General features: G+C 42.6%; 1 protein-coding gene across 1 annotated transcript in view; it reads right to left on the bottom strand.

The window, feature by feature from the left end:
* Window positions 1-20714, bottom strand: part of PDE7A (phosphodiesterase 7A) — a 62336-nt gene extending 41622 nt beyond the window's left edge. The window contains exon 1 of the mRNA XM_015420783.1: window positions 20153-20714. Within this exon, the coding sequence (XP_015276269.1) occupies window positions 20153-20290 (138 nt within the window). The 5' untranslated portion in view covers window positions 20291-20714. The remainder of the gene's footprint in view (window positions 1-20152) is intronic.
* Window positions 20715-23262: the final 2548 nt, after the last annotated feature.

The raw sequence follows: 23262 nt of genomic DNA, 5'->3' as shown, positions 1-23262 counted from the left end.
GAGGAAGGCAATAACAAACCACCTCTGTTAGTCTCTTGCCTCAGAAACCCTCAGGGTTCGTCATAAATTGGCTGCAGCTTGATGGCACTTTACATACACATCATCTAACTGGTAAGAAAGCATGAACAATTAGCAAGAATTCCTGTAGGAAAAACAGAAGAGAGAAGCTGGGCTTATTGAAAATGGAAGAAAACAGTGCTCATAAAGATGAACACTTTATGATATTTTGGACAAAAACTATAAAGATTTGCTCAGATCTTGCAAACTGAAGGTTGTGGCTTTCTTTATTGAGGTACTCCATCTCATGTTGTATTTTTCTCTTACAGTGCATCAAATGACTATAAATTTAAGACATCTATAGATGACAATTGTTTTCAAAATAATATTCTGCTTAGCCTTAGTTTATTCTGCTTAACAAGAAACGACACATAATGCCAAATCAAAATGCTAAGGATTGTACTGCACTGATACGTTGTAAAAGCTGGTGGATCTCAAACTGCTGGTCTGGGCCCCAAAGTGGGTCATGACATTAGCAGAGAAGAAGTGGGTGAGGTAGAAGGAGGGGAGCTACAGGAGTCATGATGGCAAACTGTACAATGCACAAAATGGCCACAAAATAAAACCAACTATTTAGTAATGATATATGCTAAACATAAAGAAAACAAACTATAAACTTGTTCAGCATTAAACTGATGTGAGATTCTTGCATTTCATATTGGGGAGAGAAAAACTAGCATGGAATTACTTTTCAAGTGGTTCTAAAGTATAAAGTAAAAAGTATAAAGTAAATCCTGCCAACCTAGCAGTTCGAAAGCAAGAAATTGCAAGTAGATAAATAGGTACCACTTCGGTGGGAAGGTAACAGCGTTCCATGCGCCTTGGTGTTTAGTCATGCTGGCAACATGACCACGGAAATGTCTTCGGACAGCGCTGGCTCTTCGGCTTTGAAACGGAGATGAGCACCGCAACCCTAGAGTCGGATTCGACTGGCTTTCAAGCAAGGGAACCTTTACCTTTTAAAGTATAGGAAGTTTAGAAGTGGTCCTACTTCAAGAAAATTTGAGAACCACTGCTGAAAGGTATCTCACCACATGTTTTAATGCAGTCCCAATCGCATATATTTATGCAGGGTATATTTCAATCCAAAAGAGTATGGTACCAAAAGTTCCCAGTGAAATGAAATGCCTGCAGTAAAATATGGCGGTACAATGATTGACTACTATCTAGCAATATTAGTCCCCTTTTCCTTGGTGATCCTCTTCCTTTTCTCACGATTATGATCTGGCAAATGGGGTAGGGGTAGGAGAAGGAAGAGGTATTGTTCTGATACTTTACTAAATGTCATTGGCTTTGTGACTGGAACTATCATTATTAGCTGTTGAGAACAATGCTTCGTGGCACAATAAGCAGTGAGAATAGTTTCCATTTTACAGATGGTTCTCAAAGAAAGATAGAACTCTATGTGAAGGACTTCTTCCATTTACAAAAATGAAGTACTGACCTGGACTGACAGTTTAAAGAAGCTAGTATAGAAGCAACAGAAACCAGCTGCAATTAAAATTCTGAAGTCTTATTAAAGATAGAGCACATCTAATTCATCCTTTTAAACTACCGTATTCTGAATAATCTATCCCATTATGAACTTCACATAAAAGCAGTAGTTCTTTTCCTAGATTGTTCTACCTGTAATACACCATTCTAAACAGATTTTAGCACATTCCCAACGTCTAGTCTGCATCCAGTCCCTATTACTATTACCAAGCTCTATTCTTAGTTGCTTCCAAACTCAGTTCATCTGGATTCAGCTCTATTATTTTCTTCAATTTCTGTTCTTACATAATCCTGAAGGCCTTTAAGCCCCAATTACGGACAAGGCTTTCATTAGGCTGATGGTTTTTAACCTTTAAATCCATTACCCACCATAAAGGACAGCACCATAATCACCAAATGCCCTCAAAGCAGCAAATGTAAAAAAGGACCTAAAACAGCACACTAGACAAGGCTCTTTTACTAGCACGTCTCAGCAGAGTTATGGTGACCTCATAGGGTTTTCAAGGCAAGAGATGTTCAGATGTGGTTTGCCAATGCCTGGCTCTACATGGCAACCCTGGTATTCCTTGACGGTCTCCCCATCCAAATACTGCCCAGGGCCAACCCCGCTAGCTTCCGAAATTTGACAAGACAAGATAGCCTGGGCTATCCAGGTCAGGGCAAGGCAACCTTACATATGCATATTTATGATGTATGTAGATGAAGAAATACAGCCTCCAAAAAAATTCCATTTTTTAATTGAGCCCAACTGGTAGTTTTGGCAGAACCTGGTTTTACCTTGTCTCCGTTGCTATTACCATTTCCCTTCTGCTATTTCTCTCTAGAAGCTCATCATACATTGATTTTTGTTAAAATTTGTCCCCTGTTTGGAGGAGGTATTCCTATCTTATTCCACTAAAAATCACAGCATTATACTTTGCATCCTAATTCTATTGAGCAAATATTTACAAATGGCATGGCCAGCAATTATCTCACAATTGTAATGAAAATCTTAAGGATCTTATCCCAACTCCTTTAGATTGCCCGCTGGCAAATCAAGTTCAGATGAAGTTTTGTTATTGCAATTATTGCTACTGACAATTTCACAGTATTCTCCCACCAACCTATGGTATAACATCCGGACCCAAAGCTGTAAGTGGGGAAATTACAGTAGTAGTAACTTTGCTGGAACTACTGAGCATGTTGTACTTTTCCCAAACATTACCTGGCTGATCTCTTTTAAAGAATTCAATACCTTCTATTAGTAGATGGACAATCAAAATAGCACAAGACACACAGAATCACTGAGCACAGAAAACAATTAAAGAAAAAAGATAATTTAGTATATATCAGTGAATACATATGCAACATGTAAGATATATTTTAACCTGCAGTAGAGTGATTCAAGCTTACTCAAAATAGGCTTCAAAACTAGGAAATATATCTAGTGTTAGAATTAAAATACAGACTAGTTCACCCTGCAGCCTCCCAAACCAGATGATACATAGCCAGTGTGGTGTAGTGGTTAGTGTAACTGACTAGGATCTGGGAGACCCAGGTTCCCATCCCCGCTCTGCGGTGGAAGCTTGGTGACCATGGGCCAGCAAAACCCTCTCTAACCTACCACACAGGGTTGTGATAAGGGTAAAATAGAGGAGAGGAAGATGATGTAAGCTACTTTGGATCCCCCCATTGGGGAGAAAGGTGGGGTACAAATGAAATAAGTACATGAAGATGAAAGGGATGTCTCTCTGGGTGAGCGCTGAATAAGGCACTTTCAGGTCCACTTCAGCAATCGTTTGCAAGTGGATCGCTATTTCCAGGGGTCATTTCGTAGAAAAATAGGTTCATGGGCTCATTAGCATAACTCATTAGCATAACTTATTTGCATATGCCAAACACCCTGACATCACCGAAAGTGTGTCAGAAGGTGGGAGAGCTTGTACCAGAATAAACCTTGGTCTTAAAGGTGCCACTGGACTCTTTGCATCACTACCTATGGGGGGGACCACACACGCAGATCTTCCCTCACAGAGGAGGGAGAGCTTCTACCTGAATAAACCTTGGTCTTAAAGGTGCCACTGGACTCTTTGCATTACTACCTATGGTGGGGGGGGACAAACGCAGATCTGCCCTAACAGAGAGCTTCTACCTGAATAAGCCTTGGTCTTAAAGGGGCCACTGGACTCTTTGCATTGCTACCTATGGGGGGGAACATGCAGATCTCTAGCGTGGGCCTGCAAAGATGGGGGGGTTCAGGGAGGGCTTTCCAGGGCCTGGAAAGGCAGCGAGGGGGGGGATCCACAACTTACCTTACTTCCTCTTTCTCCTCCCAGCCAACTTAGGGGAGGGCTGCTGGGAGCAGGGGGCGGGGTTTGCTACATGCCCCCACCCCCTGGCCTCCTCTCTGCCAGAGTATCGCTCCGAAGAGCTCCAGGCCAAAACGAGGCCTGGCTATTTCAGACAATAAAATCCAGTGGCAAAGTGGATTGAAAGTGCGTTATTCAGCATGTTTGATAACACATTTTTTTCTCATTCAAATAGAAAATATTTCATAGGAGGTTTTTTTTCAGTACTGCCCCAAATGGCTCAATTTATTCAGTGAAAAACTTAAAGTCCCCAGACATTTTCATGCAATACCTTTGCATTTGAAAAACTTTGCCTTAAGAAGCATTTTACTATATCTAAAAGAGAAATTATTTCATAGGGATTTCTTTTCAGTGTTCCTTCATTTATTCCATTAGAAAAATGGAAAAGGCCTAGGAGAAGGCGGAGGGAAAAAGCTTTTTCCCCCAAATTTTTCCTAAGCCCTCACATTTCTACTTGCAAGTTGGTTGGAAAGACAGCTATGTTTTTTGCCTTCAAAACCACAGAGTTTGCCCTAAAACTATAGCATCGCTGTGCAACATTCCTGGCACGACGATGTCACCCGGAAGTGATGTAATTGCATCAGGGATGTCACACAATGACGTCCCTGTTTGGGGGTGGGGTTTCCCTGCTGACCAGGTGGCTGGCAATGGATTGAAGCCCCAAAAAGTGGGGGAACCCCCACTGGGACCAGGGGGCTAGCAACCCTAGTCCAATAGTTCAATGGGATAATGATACTGTGTTTATATTCTTGATCATTTTTTCCTCAGACACATTTTGCATGTTATATGTATGAACAAATAAGACTTATTTGTTACAGAAATGTATACAAGTGTTTTATTGATATATTTATGACATTTAAAACTATTAATTCATTTGCTTACCACAAACAAAACTGTGAATATATCCAATACTTGAAATAAACCAGCAAGCCATTGCACTTATGCTATATTTACATATATTTATGTTACTCTTTGCCATCTAAAGGACTGGAGGGGAAACAAACACTGAAAACAGAACACACACATTTTGTACTGAACTCCATTCAAACAGCACACTTTTTTTCAATCACACACAGACGATCACAACTAAACATATCCTTCAAAGTACATTGTATGTATCTATAGGATACACAGGAATTATCTAACACTCTGGAGTGTCACATAAAAGTTTTCCCACTATATTATTTTGAGTAAATCCTCAAACTAAGAAGCATTTCACTCATTCCAGAAGAGGAAATATTTCATAGTGGGTTTTTTTTCAATCTTCCCTCTAATTTCAATTTGGAAAACAAGTCCTGAGGAAAAACACATCCTCCCCAACACATTTCTCTAGGGTTTTTTTCCCCCTTTCCCAGTCCTTTACACCTCTGCTTGAAACGTCTATACCCCCTGAAAACTACATGTATATTTCGAGAGCCCATTGAGGGGACTGCAGACAGAGAGGGAGACAGATGAAACAAAAGTAATTTCCACTTGTACAGTGGGAGCTTTGGATCCAAGCCATTATTTAGAGTGTAATATTTTTTATATTAGTATTAAAGAATTTTAGGTAAGAATATCACATGTTAATGCTGTTCTAATGGCATATAATTTTACAAGTTACATGCTGTTTTATGCATTAACAGGAAATTATCCTCTAAGTTGCTTTCTGAACAAATGCAAGAGAAAGCTCTAAAAGCTGAATGCAAACCCTGCTTTAAAAATTAATGATTTAAATTGTTTGGGGGAGGAAGGCGCAAGTTCCTGCCAAACACCAATTCCAATCCCATTAAGAAGTTAGTTTATTAAAAAGCAAATCTCTAATGAGACAAATAATGCATTGTAGCCATTGTAACGTCTCCCAGAAGTCTAGTGTCCTAATGAAGATACTATGCATTATGTTACCACCTCAGGAAAAATGGTTATCACCAAAAAATGAAAACTACTTTCACAGACAACATGTACAAGTAACTACTAGTATATTGTGATTACCACTAGGTCTCCACTCCATGTTCTAAAGTTAATCAACCAAAGATTAATGCTCACCTCAGTTAAGGTTAACTACCAGGCTTAGGCCTTTCTCACTAGGTCCCAGGAAGAGGTAGACAATGGTCAAGGAATTACTTTAATCCTTGACACTGGCTAATAGGACTGCCAACAAGGTGGTGGCTAGAGATCTCCTGGGATCTCCAGGTGACAGAGATCAGTTCCCCTGGAGAAAATGGCCACTTTTGAAGGTGGACTCTATGGCATTATACCCACTGAAGTCCCTTCCCTCCCCAACACTCTCCTCCTCAGACTCCACCCTCAATATCTCCAGGTATTTCACAACCCAAAGCTGACAACCCTATTCTCTCAAGTTATGGCAAACAGCAACAGTGGTGCCATTAAGGATCTTCAAAGAAAATACTGATATGAAGTATAATGAATAACTTCCTGCCAGTGCTTTGGGCTAGGGAGCAGTAACAGAAACAACAGCACTAGATAACAGTCATCCCAGTCCTCATCACCCTTCCCACTGCTATGAACTACCACTTGTCATGTGGTAACAAGACTTGAGAAACCCCACATTTAAGACAACAAGGTCCAAAAAAATGCATATTTAAAATATCATATAAGAAATTAGTAAATGTAAATATGTTTGGTAAACAGAGCTAACTCCCAAGGCAGGTAGCTTATCCATGCAATCAAACATTTTGCTAGTTAGATATTTTATACTCACTGTTTATAAAGATAATTATGCACCTAGTAGAAGAGCTAAGCCAACAATTTACTGTGTGTAGTCAAACAAATTACCGTATTTTTCGGACCATAAGACGCACCTGACCTTAAGACGCACCTAGTTTTTAAAGGAGGAAAACAGGGAAAAAAATATTCTGAACCTTTGGTCCATAAGACGCACTCACTTTTCCTCCCACTTTTTTTGGAAGAAAAAGTGAGTTATGGTCCAAAAAATACGGTAATAACCTTCAAAAATTAAAGCTGCAAAATACTAAATAAAGTTAACTTCTACAATATCTTTACAAGCCCACAGTACATTTTTATGTATCTACAACTGCTACCTACTGAAGACAACAATAGCATGTTCCTAACAATAGCATGTTCCTAACTTCCCAAATTAGGCCATGCTCATCAGTGTTGACATCACTGTTCAAAAACTGGAATCACTTAACACAAAGAGTATCACTGGACTGTATGCATAAATTAAGTGTAGTGTAAAGATATCATTAAATATGCCAATAAAGGCAATCTAATTGAATTGTTTTTCAGTTTAGTAGTAACTTTCTATCATGGACCAATTTTATTATATACAATGTTTAATGTCTAATTAAATTTGGGACATATTTGTCATCTCCCAGAGTAATTCGACCACCACAATACTTAAAAGGAAATGAAGTATTATGGACATTGTTCTCCAATTGCTGAGGGGTATACAAGTGTATGTCCCACAAGCGTACCATAAGGATGTGGAATTTAGTCAGCTGGCCCTGGGCAAGCCCTTGGAATCTATCCTATCCTTTCCCTTGTACCTTGTGTGCAGGCCAAGTTAGACTTTTATGTCCATTTAGAATAACTACAGGACGAAATTCATTATGGAAAAAGTAATTTGACTGAAATTAAGGCAATGAATCACAGACAGTAGAGAACAGCATAAGCAAAAGTGTTTAACAAACACTGACCAAAAAACCCAAGAGAAGGAAAAATGTAATCTTCTTTACCTAGATGTAAAATGTATCTCTCCTAGGATTGTGAACTAAGAGATAAGCAAAGTAATCTTGAAGTTACTCAGTTTCACTAGGTCACAGTTTTGAGAAGCCATCTTTCCTTCTATTTAGCCAATTCTTTGACATCTGATAGAATCTCTGCTTACAAGTTCTGAGAACACTCTCTTGGAATTTTATCCTATATATATATATATATATAAAAGGCAAGCCATGCTGGTGACAACTCACCTACTCTCCCACTGGCCCCTGGGGAAATAGCCCAGAGTCCTATTGGCCCATCCTGCTGGCTCCTCCATTTGTACACCCCCACTTTTGACATGTTGTACCTTGGAAGTTGTAGTTCTCAGGTGGCCTTACTACAACCATAGCAAAGGGAATTAGAACTACAACCCCCAAGTTGGGAGTTCCAAGAGGCCGTGGGGCATTAGCAGGGAGTCAGTTAAACTGTTAATCAGTTAAAGCATTGAACAGGAAGCAGCTTTGGAAATGAAAGGGGTTGAGGGGAGTGGACATCTCTCTGAATTACAATTGATCTCCAGACTACAGAGATTAGTCCCCATGGAAAAAATGGTTGCTTTGGAGGGTGAGCTCTATGGCATTATATCTCACTGAAGTCCTTCAACAAACCTGGCCCTCCCCTTAGTATTGCCAACAACCAGGCAGCACCTGGAGACCTCCAAGATCAGTTGTCCTGGAGGAAATGGCTGCTTTGGGGAGTGGACTCTATGACATTATACATGCTGAGGTCCCTCCCCACCCCAAACCCTGCCCTCCCCAGCCTCTACAGGTCTGGCCCTCGCCTTCATATTGCCAACCTCTAGGCCACACTTGGATATCTCCAAGATCAGTTTTCCTGGAGAAAATGGCTGCTTTGGGCAGTGGATTCTATCGCATTATACCCTGCTGAGGTCCCTCCCCACCCCAAACCCTGCCCTCCCCAGGCTCTACCCCTCAAATCTACAGGTATTTCCCAACCCAGAGTTCCCAACCCTGTAACTGGCTACAGAACCACTTTCCAGACCCTTGGAATCCAGAAAACATGGCATAGGAAGAGGTGCTTTTCCACCTTAGCTGCCACTGCATAGCCCCAAATCAACATAAGTCAGGGTGGGAACCATACCTGTTATCATGCAGCTCTCCTTCCATACTATCTACTTGGGGCAGCAAAATTACTTGAGACAGCCCTGCCTTATAGCTAAGCAGAAGGAAATAAATATGGCTAACCTCCCTCTATTTTCCACTTCCCTCCACTGCCCCACCAGTCACAGCTGGGACATTCACCTGGAGCCTCTTGAATATTTTCCACAATGGGCCTTACTCCTAGTTTATTACAAATATATAATCATCTTTCTCTTGAGCATTTCAGGACGCAAGGTATAGAAACACAATTTGATAAAACAATAAATATGTAAATGATACTATGATGGTTCCCAGCTTCCCTTTTTCATTTCTTAGCCAAGCAGCTCCTTTTTCTTCTTTGTTTCTCTGTCTGTTCTCCCCCCCCCCCCAACTGTTTAAACATATACAGGTATTTTTCTGACCCAGCCTAGGATGCTGAACAACTGAAAAACATTTGTTGGTAAATGTCTGATTATGGCATGCCAGAGGCTGATATTAATTTTCACAAACCATAAACTGTTTTATTTCACTTTTATGGGGAAATGGTCAAGTCACTGTCAAGTAGGTTTTGGGTGAAAATTTGGCAGGTGAAAAGGCAACAGGAATGAGGGAAATTTTGTATAACTATATACGACAGTTTGTCACAAAAATGTAGCCAACTTTGTTCGACAGACAGATCTTTATAACTGTTGAGAGAGATCATTTGCCTGTCATTTATGGATAAACAGGCATGAGCTTCTTTGTCACAAAATTATTAAAGTCTGTGGAAGCAGGAACATACATACAGGTTCCAATTTTCCTTCTTTAACACTTTATAGGGATCACTCCTTTCCTAGGAGCTATTACCCTCAGGGAAAGACAACCAGTTCAGAATCCTCTTCAATCCTTCACTCTTCTTAACTGCCATCTTCAACTGCCACTCCCTCAGGTCAACAGTAGAATTCCATTTGAAACCCCTGTCAGTCAAGGTTCTCAGACTGGTACAATGCATCAACAGTTAGCTGTCTGTTACAGATACATATAGAATGCATTAAAAACCACTTAAACACCTTATGCTCCCACCAGCAGAGTAATCCTCTGTTGCACAGCTTATTCCAAAAGCTCTCTAGAAAAACTGTCACAAAACTGTTGAAAAGACAGAAGCTCCCTGACCACTTCCAGTTATGAACCAGCCACTGAAAAAAACTGAGCCTGGACTACTACAAAATATGCCTTATATAAAGGTGTGCTGACAATCGGCCCTGCTGGGAAGAACAAAGACGTCACCTGAGAACATACAGGAAAAGCTGATCCTTCAAGTATTTGGGCTCCAGGTCAAAAAGGGATTTGAGGTTGAAGCACCAACACCTAATACCATTAATCGAATCCAGAAACTAAGCAGCAGCCAGTGAAGGGACCTTAGAATAGGAGTGACATGCTCCCACTAACCAACCCATGATAACAAACAGGCTGCCGCATTTTGCATCAGCAGCAGTTTCAAATTGCCTTCAAAGATAGCCCCGTGTATAGCATGTAACAGTAACCTAACCTCAAGGTTACTATAACATGAATCAGTGTGGCCAGATAAGGGGTCTGAAAACAATGAGCCAGCTTCCTAACTAGATGTACCTGGGAGGGAAAAAGGAGATTTCACTGTCATGGTCTACTGTTTCTTCAACAGGAGACCAGGATCCAGAGAGTCCCAGACTCTTAGGAGTTTTTCAGCAAATGCTGTATAACACTGAGGACACAGGAAGAACAATCCCATTATAAGTGCTCCTTCCAGATAGCATCATCTCCATCTTTTCTGGATTCACCTTCTGTTTGTAGTCCCTCATCCACTCAAGCCCTGGATAGAAGCCCAGGATAGAAACAGTCACAGCTGGTGGCTTTTTAAAAGGAATATATAGCAGACTGTCGTTAGCATACTGATGACAACCCACTCCAAAACTTTGGATTATCTCCTTAAGGGGGTCTTACTAAATAACATAATAATACAGAGCGTCGTGGCATCCCATACGTCAGCTCCTTAAAAAATGATATATTTTTTTTACAAATCAGACTGATTCCAAAAGACCAAAACCATCTCAACACTGAGACAACTATCTCTGCATTCTAAACATGAACCTCCCACAAAGAAACCCTCCGTCCTTTAATCCCCCCATCCAACCCCACTCTCTAGAAGGTAAAAGGTTCTAGTCTCCTGGCTCCAGAAAGTTCCCAACAAATTAACTGATTATCTGACTTGTTGACTATTATCTTATTGGTTACTCCCCATTAATACACCAACTGCCATCCTTCCCATTCAGGGAAATTGAGAACTACTAAAAAAGCTTGAGCTGTAGCCTTCTGACTACCTAGGAAAGCTGTTTTAGTTTAACTTCTGAGCATTACCACCAGGGCTGGTGCCAGGTTTTTTTGCACACTAGGCGAGGCTCCCTTCTGGCGCCCCCCCCCCCCATGCACCCACCAATTTTCAAACATAAATGCATTTTAGGAAGAATGAAAAACACAAAATTTGAAATTGCTAATTTCTTTTTTTTTTTAATTATGAGAACAAGTGATACAATTTCTGGTTTTCTCTCTCAAACAGAAAAACACAAATCATAAAGATTTTGAAAAATCCTGTTAATTGTGATGTTGAAGTTTAAGTCTCTTTAATGTTTCCATTTCAGGCACATCAGAATCTCATTTTGCGTGCCTTTTCTTTAGCAAATTTTGTCACCAATTCCTTCAAGTCCTTCTTATTATTTGTAAGGTACTGAGCTATACTATATACTACATGGAGCTTTGCAGAATAACAGAAACAAATAGACGCACACACATACATGCAGGTTCCTGCTTTAAGGAGTTTACAGTCTAAATTTTTCAATAAACAGGAGCCCAAAAAGGGGGGTGTGTGAAAGATAATATGAGATGTATATAAGCCAGAAGAGTTAAGAGTACTTAGGGACGAGAGGCAAGAAGATATGTTTAATCCCACTGTGCACATGTTGACTTGGAATTGTGAGTCTGGTGGGGCTTATTCCCAAAGAAATGCAACCCTAAATACCTACTTTTCAGACTGCCAATATCTAAATAAAAGTATGCACATTTTATACAATGCTCAGAACTTCAGTTGCCCTATTTATGTGCATGTGGGACCAATGTTAATCATGGACAGAAGCCTGAAGGGAGGGGTTTTTTTTAAATCTAATGTCTTAGGAAAGATAAAACAATGAAATTTGCAAACTCAAAATCAGAATTGGACAAAATATGGCTGTTATCTACAGATAAACAGATTAAAAATATATATAATCTTCTATTGTGTGACTCCATGAAAGAGGTAGTAGTAAAACCCTGTATGACAGCCTGGATGCAAAACATAGGGCATACTATAAAGATTGAGGATTGGGAGAAAACGTGGAGATCGGTGAAAGTATTAAGAGCGACGCCATATAAAGAAAATATAATCAAAATGTTCTATAGGTGGCACTGGATGCCAGATAAACTAGCTAAATACTATAAAGATATTTCGGGAACATGTTGGAGATGTAAAAAGAATATAGGAACATTTTACCATATATGGTGAAGATGTGAAAAAATAAGTAAATTTTGGAAAACTGTTAAAAAAAATTATAAAAGAGATAATTGATATAGAATTGCAACTCACTCCAGAAACTTTTCTCCTTAATATGATACCAGAAGGAATTAAAAGAGACGATCTCGAGGTTATACTTTACGTTCTCACGATAGCTATAATCCTAGTAGCAAAAAAATGGAAAACGGATATAATACCTAAAAAAGAAGAGATAATTGAAAAGATCCTTGAATTAGTGGAAATGGACAAACTAAATCTGATGTTAGCAGGGAGAGAGGATAATGTTTTTAGGAAAAGGTGGAATAAAGTAAATAAATGGATGGGAAAAAATGTATAATATATACTCCAACAAATAATATGTAAAAAGGGGAACTTTTTTGTTATACACTGTTTTGTTTTTTGTAACAGAAAATCCATAAATAAACAATTTTTTAAAAAAAATCCAATGTCCACTTCAGCCCAAGTGAACTGTACATTATTGACCCAGGCCAACCTGATCTCCTCAGACCTCTGCAGCCAAGCAAGATCTGCTTGGGTAGTGCTTGGAACTGGAAGGGGGACCATGGAGGAAGTCCAGGGGTGGGGGCTACACAGAGGCAGGCCACACAGCACACCACCTCAGAGCGCCTCTTGCCTTGAAAACTGGGGGGACTTGCGGCTAGTCAAATACAAGTTCAGAGCCCTTTCCCCCACCCCAGAGAAAGGGGCATTTTCCACACGAGCCTCCGTCAGAGGGGGACAGACAAGCCCAAACGGGCACGGGGGGGGGGGGTGTCTGACCCTTCCTCTGCAGTGTTCAAGCCCCAGCCAGGCTTCTTCCTGGCCTTGCAAAGCCCAGAGCCTCTCCCCCCCCCACGATGTGCTCTGGCTGCCAGATGCCGCTAAAAGCCACCAGTTGCCTCTTCTCATCCAGTTTCCTGTGCCAGGATCGCCCTCTGGGCGCTGAAGATTCCAGGGGCAGCAGGGACCCTGTGATTTCCCTCCCAGCCAGCCAGGCGGCATCTAACGCAGGAGAGGGAACCAGAGAAGAGTCGGGGGGCGGAACTTGGAAGGCCCCAAGCGGACTCAGAGTGTGGCAGTCCTGTCCTGAGCGAGGAAGCGCAAAAACTGGGGTGGGGTTATGGCAAAGTTTTACTTTCTGTGTTTTCTTTTGGAGCAAAAGGAACCAGCGCATGCCCCCCCTTGCCTCCACTTGCACCTCAGCATGGCCACAGCACTTCCTGTAAAAACACATTTCTCCCTCCCGCCGGCTCTGGCTGGCACCCACGGCAGATATCTGCGCACGATCTCCGCCCCCCCCCAAATCCGGGTTTCTCTTCGTCGCTTTGTCCTGACGTAAACCTGGCACAAACACCACTGCACCGGGGCCTGGCAGGGCACAGGTGATTGCGCGCTGACCGGGGCCCCACAGCAAGCCAGGTACATGACCCCGCTCCACAGTAGGAGAGACAGCAGGAGGAGCTAGGGCGGAAAGGCGGGGCTGGCTGCGGCGCCTTGGGCCATGCTCCAGCAAGGCTTGTCCTTCTCCTGGTGGGGGCTCAGGGCTTGGGCTGCGACCCTCTGTGTCTGCACCCTTAGGCAGCTGCCTTACTTGGCCTAATGGTAGCACCAGGCCTGTTTACCACACTGCAAATTAAACATCTTCCAAATCTATAGAATTTCTCTATGATTAGGCTAGTTCAGTCTCAGTGGTTCTGATCCTATGTACAAGTTTTACGTGCTCTAGATAAAAGAGGAAAAATAACTGTTATTGCAAAGAAGTTTTAGCAAAAGAGGAAGAACATTTCATGGCACGGACTCTCAGATACATGGAACTCATTCCAAGCCAATGTTTTCTAACCTACAGCCACAGAAGATTAAGAGATCAAGAAATCCTGAAGGTGCATGTACTCCTTTCGCTACCAGCCTGTTTTCTCTCAAGTAAATTCCACCCTCTCTCTTCACATCATTAACCATGGTGCAGCAGTACATCTGCACCACTGCCATTGCTAATCTCACTATGCTTTGGCTTAAAGCCAGTCAGTGCAGTCTTTACACTACCTTGGTTAATACTGCAAAGTGAATAAGGAATGTACATAGAAGAGAAGCAGAGGGTGTGTATGAGACAGAGACACTCCCAGCTCTTAACCATGGTCTATATAGTTTGATATAGCCTGCTCTCAATGACACTGTCCCTCATCAAGAGCAGCAGATCCAACCAGTAACCACTGGATTTATATTTTTGTTTTTAACTTAATTTAAAATGATAGAATTTGGGAACTGCATCTTTATTTGAACCTTAGCTTGTCTAATGTTTCACATGCACAGACTCAGACCTTGAGGCCAGTTCAGAAGTGGCTGCAGGTTATAGCTCTACTTATTTTTTTTCCTACTGCATGCTCCTGGAGTAATTTCATCTCCCAAACATGCTCCCCCCAAAATTAACAATAAGACAATCCTATATAAAGACTGAACTATTACCTTCTAAGTGCAAATTCATTTTTCTGGCTCATTTTTATCCTTAGCAATATACTACCTACTAGAAGTAATGCCCGTTGTGGGAAGAAATACAACGAGATCTAGAAGGAAGCTCCAGATGAGTGTCCCGACTGTGGCTGGTGGGGTGGCAGAGGGAAGCAGAAAATGGAGGGAGGCAAGCCATGTTTCTTTCCTTCTGCTTAGCTATAAGGCAGGGCTGTCTCAAGTCATTTTGCTGCCCCAAGTGGGTAAAATGGGAGGACAGCCTCATGGTAACAGATATGGTTCTCTCCACCTCTGACTTATTTCTTGAGGGGAAGGGGGGTGTTATGCAGTGGCAGCTAAGGTAGAAAAGCACCTCCTCCTTTGCCATGTTTTCTGGATTCCAAGGGTCTGGAAAGTTGTTCCATAGCTGATTACACGGTTGCCAACTCTGGGTTGGGAAATACCTATAGATATGAGGGGGTAGAGCCTGGGGAGGGCAGGATTTGGGGTGGGGAGGGACCTCAGTAGGGTATAATGCCATGGAATCCACTCCCGTAAGCAGTCATTGTCTCCAGGAGAACTGATCTTGGTCAGCTGGATATCAGTTTTAATAGCTGGAGATCTCCAGGTGCTGCCTGGAGGTTGGCTTATATTAATTTGGGGCTATGCAGTCGCAGCTAAGGTAGAAAAGCACCTCCTCCAGTGCCATGTTTTCTGTGTTCCAAGGGTCTGGAAAGTGGTACCATAGCCGATTACACAGCTGCCAACTCTGGGTTGAGAACTGATCTGGGTCATCTGGACATCAGTTTTAATAGCTGAAGTCCTGACTGCTACGTCACATTGGCTGTCATACAGGGGCTGTCATACAGCAGGATATAAGGACACAGAGTCCACCATTTTCTCCAGGGGAACTGATCTCTGCCATCTGGAATGCAGTTGTAATTCTGAGTGATCTTTAGCCCTCACCTGGAGATTTGCAACCATGGTTTCCCCCAACGGACACTAAGGGGAAATTTATTTTACCTCAGAACATCAACAGCAAACTGTTTAGAATGTTAGAGGGAAAGGCCAGTGAGGCCGCATATGCAAACGACCTCTGTGTTCCGAGGCAAAGGCGAATCAGGCCACATATGCAAATGACCTCTGTGTTCTGACTGGCTGTCGGGGGGAGAGGATCAGCAAACTGTTTAGAATATTGGAGGCAGGACTCAGGCAAAGCAGCCAGTGGATAGGGAGACCCTCTGAATGACAGAGCAGAGAGCGAACTGATTTTGGAGCATGTTGGAATGTTCAGGGGAGTCCATGACCAAAATAGAATTATATATACCGGAGGATAGGTCTTCTGCAAGTTATCAGTAAAACAGGAAGCAGCAGCAGTCTGACAAATTATTGGCTTGACTTGGATACAGCTCTTCAGTATGAAATGGTAAGTATATAAGCACATGACTCTGCCTTACACTGAGTCAGACCATTAGTCTATCAAGTTTAGTACTGTCTACTGTTTGGCATCAGCTCTCCATGGTCTCAAGTAGAAATCTTTCATTTTCGTTTTTCAACTGGAGATACCAGAGGCTGAACCCAGGACCTTCTCAATGCAGAGCAGATGCTCTACCACTGAGCTATGGCCCCCTTCTCTATAGCACAATACAAGCTAATTCTTCTGAAGGAATTGTTAACAAAGTTTATCTACTGCAGACACTCAAAGCAGCACAGTGGTGCTGGTCTTCACAAGGTGGCCTCACACTCCATGCTTAGACCTCCAAGGCTGCCTGCATTTATTGTAGCAACACTATCCCAAATCTAGGAGTACAAACCTAAACTGCTGCAAATACTTTAAATCACTCTCAAAGTGGGGGTGGGGAATTCTGCAAAAAAAGAGGGGGGGGCAAAATGCAAGCTCTGAAAGTATGAATGTAACTTTAAGCTTCTCTAACATTTGGCAGTATATTATCGATCATTTTTATTCATAACCAAGAAGCACAGAAGGAAAGAAACCTAAAGACAATTTAACCTCTACAAGAAAGAATCAGATAAATACAGGCCATACCAGTGCAGTTAAAACACAGAGCACAGCCCTAGGTATGATCAAAGCCATCTTATCTGATCCAATCTTATCGCCTGCCTGGATTCAAAGAAAACCATATCCCCTGTGTGTTTGGGTATTGTTATCAAAAGGAATCTAACTTGGAAACACAGATTAAATAGAGGGGGAGATTGCTACCAGAAGGGTATTTGTGTTAGTTATGTGATACCTGAAAAACGAATAAAATAATTGTGGCGTAAGCTCCCTCATTTCATCAGGTGTACAAAATTTGTCTGCCAATAACATCTCACCTCTAATAAGGCACAACAGTGAACCATTTATATCATTCTTGAGGATAACACTAACTCAACATGTCTAAAAGGGACTGGACCCACCTGCCAACATGCACTGAAAATGCTGAAGTTGCCAAAAAAAAAACACCAGCTAGTGAAAAATGTCTGATTTTTTTCATCAGTATAGAAGCAAAGATGTTAAGTCTCCTGGGAATCCTTTTGTATTTGAGAAAGCATAGTAATACAATTAGAAAAGCCAAAATTAACTCAACAATCTAAGCAACTACATTCCAAACTTAGCAACTTTCCTCAAATTATGTTGCTTTTAGAAAATTGTTATTCCATATTTTACTGGGGGGGTTAAAGTAAGTATATTACAGGTATGATAAATTTAAATGGTCCTTTATAATTTAGAGCCTCCAGGTATTTTTGACAACGAGATAAGTTTTGTGGAAGGCAGATTTGCTCCACCCTGTTTGCAAAAGACATAGGCCCAGAAACCAACTTGCATCTCTTCATGACCACAGTGAACCGCTACCTAAAATGTAATGCCAGGTACTGTAGATAAGCTCTGAGTTGATGTATTCTCACTGCAAGGCCCTATGGGCTGTGAGGGGGGTGCAGAGGAAAACCGACATAGGCGGACTGGAGAGGCAGCAGTGCACCACTGGGCAGATGCTCCAATGATGCTTGACTGCTACAGACAAGGTTGTTTTGCCATGCTGAAGCCACAATGGAGTGGCTCTGCCCAATCCCCCCAAGACATCCTCCCTAGCATCACGGGCCGCATAAGAGCCCTGGACGGGCCGGATCCGGCCCCCGGGCCTTATGTTTGACACCCTTGATATTAAGAGTACCAAAAGCATCATATTAAGGCTACCAAAAGCAATAACTAGACACATGGTTCACATGCACACACTCTATACCCCACAACTGTCTAACCCTAGCAAATAAATGAACTTCCACATACAACTGTTAGCACCACAGTGGTAAAAAAACCAACTTAAATATGTATATGAAATACACAGATATATATCTTCGGCTCAATACCCAGAGCCTTACCTCAATATGTATGAAAATCCACTGCGGGTTATTAGACTGTATTAAGTATTATGACCTTATTTTATTTCATGCACTCCCTAATCCAGCTAAGGAAATCTATGAATATATCACTTGGCTGGGTCAGGAAATGCAGGTATAACTCATGCATTCAAACACATCTAAGTTACTCTAAGAGGATAAATATTTAGATATGTTTTTGCAATCTAATACCTTTTCATCATGCCTTCTTAATCATGGCTAGTTTTTCTCCCCCATCATTTCTAGTTCTACCAGGATGCTTACACATTGAGGCTGGTATGTTTCAGGGCTAGCATATCTAACAGTCCCAACCTCTTTTTTTAAATAACCAAACAACACAGAGAACATTTGAAGGGGGGTAGTGCAGAGAAGTTCAGGTAGCAGATACTTATTCTTTCCCCCACTTGCCATTTCTCTGTTCCAGATAATAAGCTGTTTCCCCTGCAGGGTTTAAAATGTGCATTTAGCTTTTACACCCTGCTGGTATTTAAAAAAAGGAAGGGACAATCTGGATCGGCAAAAGGGTTAATCATCCTCCACCTGATATTGTTTCACTCCTCAAAAAACTTCCTCATAAGCCTTTTTTTTTTTTAGGAAAAATGTCAACAGGATTCTGGTACATACAGTTGCTCATCATATACAATTATATGTTTATGAGTGTTCATTGTCCATTACAGATGTACAGGTAAAATAAATAACAGCATAACTTATTTTGACAGCTCTCATACATTGTGCCAACACTTCTATGTTCTTCTTCACAGTTACTATTTCATAATCAACATATGTTGTGGCAAGTTCTTATGTGCCATTATTAAACACCAGAAGAACAAAACCAAACCCTGGTTGATTCTCTCTTCATCTACAAAAAGGACCATCCACATATGACCAACAGCAGAGAAAAGTCTTAGCACCTTAGGATACCAAAAACTGTAGTTCGCCCAATTTAGGAAACCTATATGCATCAAAAAATAAATTACATTATCTAGTGTTTTCATTATGGGCATATGCCTTAAAATTCAGAGATTTGTTACCATTTGCAGGGAAATCTCAGCAGACTGCATCAGGGCAATAACAGATGGGCAACCCAATCCTCAAAACATTTGAAGAGGAGAGAGCCAAAAACAGCAGCACAGTCTATTTTCCCACATTCTCCCGCCTACCTACATTTATTATGGTTAAATTTGGTTACTGTTATCATTCATGCTGGGATCCTTTTAATATATTATGAATTAGACATTATGACAAAGTAAGAAACAAACCTCACTGCAAATCTTTGGCAGTTTGTCAAAGTTCCAGTGGTTGCAGAAGCTTATTTGGTTTTAGAGCAGGAAAACAATTTCCCCCAAAATATTTAAGTGATGGGTAGAACTGAAATAACAATTCGTTCAAATCCGCACTCTTGCCATGGAAGCTTGCTAGCTGATCTCAGGCCAGTTACAGACCTTCAAACTAGCCTACCTTACAAGATGGTTGTGAGGATAAAACAACAATACAGGACACTTTGGGTCCCTCCCAATGGAAATAAACAGTAAATAAATATTACTGTTGTTAAATAAAACACTCTTGAAGACTAGAACTTGTCCTTGTTAAATAATTAAGCCAATACAAGTGAAGGTATATTCTTTGCTCTGTCTACTCTCATCCGGTTCTCAGCAGCAATCTTGAACATATGAGCATTTGACAGCCATCAGATCGCTCAAAGAGCTCTAGTCTTCCTTGGAGTAATATAACGCAACGAGAGCAGGCCATCTAAAGGAGTATGTAGTATTTTAAAGAATATTAAGCACCAAGTCACATCGCAGACGAAAGGGTAAAGGAATCCAGACCAGAAGAGACCTCCAGAAAGCCAAGAGGGCAAGCCAATCTGTAGTGTGTATGCAAGGGTTTTGTGCATATCTGTGTTGACCCCATCTAATTTGCAAGTTTCCCCAGGCGGTTCTTTCTGCTCCCATCCTCTCTCTCTGCCTCCCCCCCCCCCCATTTCTGCAGCTTGGAAACATGAGCAAATAAAAGGGGGGGGGGGGTTGTCTCACCTGAGAAAGCTGCCTGGGGTTGGGGCAACCGAAGAGCGCGGAACTGGAGCTGAAGCTGATGGCCCCTCTGCGGCTGAGGACATGCTGCGGGACCGGCCTGTCCAGGGGCAGCACCGGCAGTTGGTAACATACTTCCATTGAAACGGAGGCAGCACCGCCGCCGCCACCTCGCCTCCTGGGGTGCCCACAAAAGCCAGGCCGAGGCCCGGCACACCGCCCTCACCTGTCCCGGAGCTGGAAATGGGGCAGGATGGGCAGCGGGTCCCCACACGGCAGCGGGCGAGCTTTTTTTCTTCCCCGACCCACCCCACTCCACGGGCTCCAATGCAGGCACGGGAAAGGCTGAGGGGCGAAACAAGTCTCGAGAAAGGAAGAGGGGAAGGAAGAAGAAGAAACGGCGACTCTTCGGCTTGGGTCTCCCCAGTCAGCTCCGCAGCCGGTACGGCCGCATGCCGCCGCTCATGGGCGTCGGTGAACGGGCCCAGGTGGCTGCGAACTGCGGCGTCGGGCTGCTTTGGGTGAGACACACACACGCTCCCTGCCTCTCTCGCTCGGCTGCGGCAGCCCCGCTATTGTCCGGCACGAGGCGCGGCCCCGCGCGCGAGGGGAGGGGCCAGGTAGTGGCTGTGCAGGAGGCGCCGGAAGAGGGCGAGGCTCGAAGGGCCGGGGGGGGGGGGGGGGAGAGAGAAAGGAGAGCTGCGCGTGCAGGGGTCCGCCTTGGCCCCTCCCGCCCTCAAAGCAGCACAGCCCCCAAGGGAGCAACGCTCGCCCCGAGAGGAGGCACGAGCCGGGGCGGGCCTGCGCGCGGCGGGAACGGCGACGAGCCCTGCGTCGTGACGTAAGAGCCTCCTTCATTCTTTCCTCTCACCGAGGGGGAAGTGGTAGGTAGGAGGGTTCGAGGCATCTCCGCATGAACTTCTTTCTTTTACAAACAGGCTTTCCCCCCTTCCTCCAGCAGCTGGCGAGTGGGGCAAGTATTCTGTGGCTCGCCTTCTTCAGTTCTGACCCTGGGAAGGAAGGAAGGATGGCTGGGTAGAGAACGCGCTTTTGTCTCATCGCCCAGTCGTGGCTCTTGCCTCCTTTAAAAACTTGCCTCAGGACCTTTTCCGGTAGTATCTGTTGAAAGAGGCGGTTGCCCACCCCAGACATACTCGCCTGGCGCCCGTTTTACTGTCCCTTAGGCGCCAGGTGAAAGCTCCTCTATGCTTTTGACGGCGGGGTATAATTACTGCCCATCATGGTGTTTATCTTTTATGGAGGCCGACGCTGCTCTTCGGTTGGTTTCAGTTTGTTGTGTTCTGTGTGTTACTCTTTATTTTAACTTTGTGTGTTAACCAGCCCATTGGTTGAAAGGCTGGGGTATAAGGTTTTTTAATAAATACGGTTCCCTAAGGAAGCTAATGCAAGTACCATAGTGCTTTGTGGGTTGGGGGTGTTGGAGGGATTGTTTGCTGTTTGGCACATCAAATGTCTCAGATCCTAACCTGAACCACCTTTGCTACACCTTAACTGTACCTCACTGCCTCTTCGCTAACCCCTAACCCATCCAGAACACATCTTGTCTGTTCCTAATGGTTTCCTGAATGTACAGATTTTCTATTGATGGCAGGTGATCAGTTTTTGCTGTTTTTTTAAAGATCAGGATCACTGAAGGTGCTCTGATAGAGGCCTCACTGAGTGTAGTGTTTATATGCCTCGTTACTGTTGCCTTTCGGAGTGAGTCAGACACTTGCAGAATTTGGTTGACCAAAGAAGATTAGTAGGAGAAAAGAAATTTGTGTACAAGCTACAGAAAGCAATAGCCTCTGTCATTCTCCCTTCAGCTCTCTCATGTGTCTCCATCCTTGTACTGCAAAGTGTAAGCCTTCTGCACTGCTTCTGTGCCACATCCTCGTGGGTCATAGGAAGCATATTACTCCCATCTTAACCATCTACACTCATGTCCAATCAAATATGATGACCTGTAAAGCTCTTGGAACCAGTATACCTTGAGGACTACTTATTCCTGTACAAACCTGCTTGAGCGCTACAGTAATCTCCAAGGCCTTGTTTAGGGTGCTCATGTTTTTTGAGGTTAACCTGAGAAAGTGCCTTCTCTATCATGACACCAAAGTTATGGAACTCCCTCCCCAAAGATATTCATCTGCCCTTTTCTATCACTGCCTTTCCACTAGTGGGTTACGACTTGGGGGGAGGGTCTGGTGTTCTTGCAGTGACCTTCCTTCCTGCCCTATGTTTCAATAGCTGACATTGAGTTTATGTATTTTAGTTTTTGTTTTAACTGATTGTAATTTTATAATGTATTATTATTTGGGGGAAGAGCAGGATATAAATTTTGTAAAAATAATAAAATAAATTAGTTTCACTGTAATATGTTTCTGTCTTTTATACCATTTCCTGAAAAGCTTCTGAGAGTCACTGGAGTCCCTGGAAGTATTTGGTTAATTGTTAGGGAGATCAAAGCTCCTAGCTTTGACATGCAGAAAGAGAGAACATTGATGAATCTATGAGATGATGAAATTCTAAACAGGGCTGGATTCCACACAAACTGGAGGGCCTAGGATACCAGGCCTGCAGGCTGAAACGATCACATTCGGTCTCTGGGTGGGAACTGATGCCCTAGATATCATATCTCAGTCCTTTATTTATTATTTTGGGAGTTTCTTCAAAAGCACTCCACACCCATCCACAATGGAATTTGATAATATCTGCACAAGAAACAGAATGTTCCCAGTAGGTGGTCCAAAACTATGGACCATGATCCTACAGGAACCTTTAAAAATGCCAACCTTTTCCAATCCATTGTTTTTCAGAGTAGGAGACCTTAGAGGCATGCAAACATGACATCTCTAAAAAACAAGGTTGAAAGAAATAACATGCCTCTGGAGGGCGGATGAGTGAATCAGAGAAAAAGATATCCCCTCCTAATAGAGCTGAACCCGTAATTTTTTTCCTCAGTTAGGTAATATCCAATTCCTTGGGTTTTTTATGTTTACTGATTCTAGCAATGGCACTAATGAACTGCTGGCTGTCAATCAGACTAAGACAAATACTGAATCACTAGTGCATTACATACTTACTATTTTTTATCCTGTTTTTCTGCCAAAACT

Source organism: Gekko japonicus, unplaced genomic scaffold (assembly GCF_001447785.1).
Source record: "Gekko japonicus isolate JY-2015 unplaced genomic scaffold, Gekko_japonicus_V1.1 scaffold1766, whole genome shotgun sequence".
Lineage (NCBI taxonomy): Eukaryota > Metazoa > Chordata > Lepidosauria > Squamata > Gekkonidae > Gekko > Gekko japonicus.
This window is presented reverse-complemented; position numbering and strand designations above follow the sequence as displayed.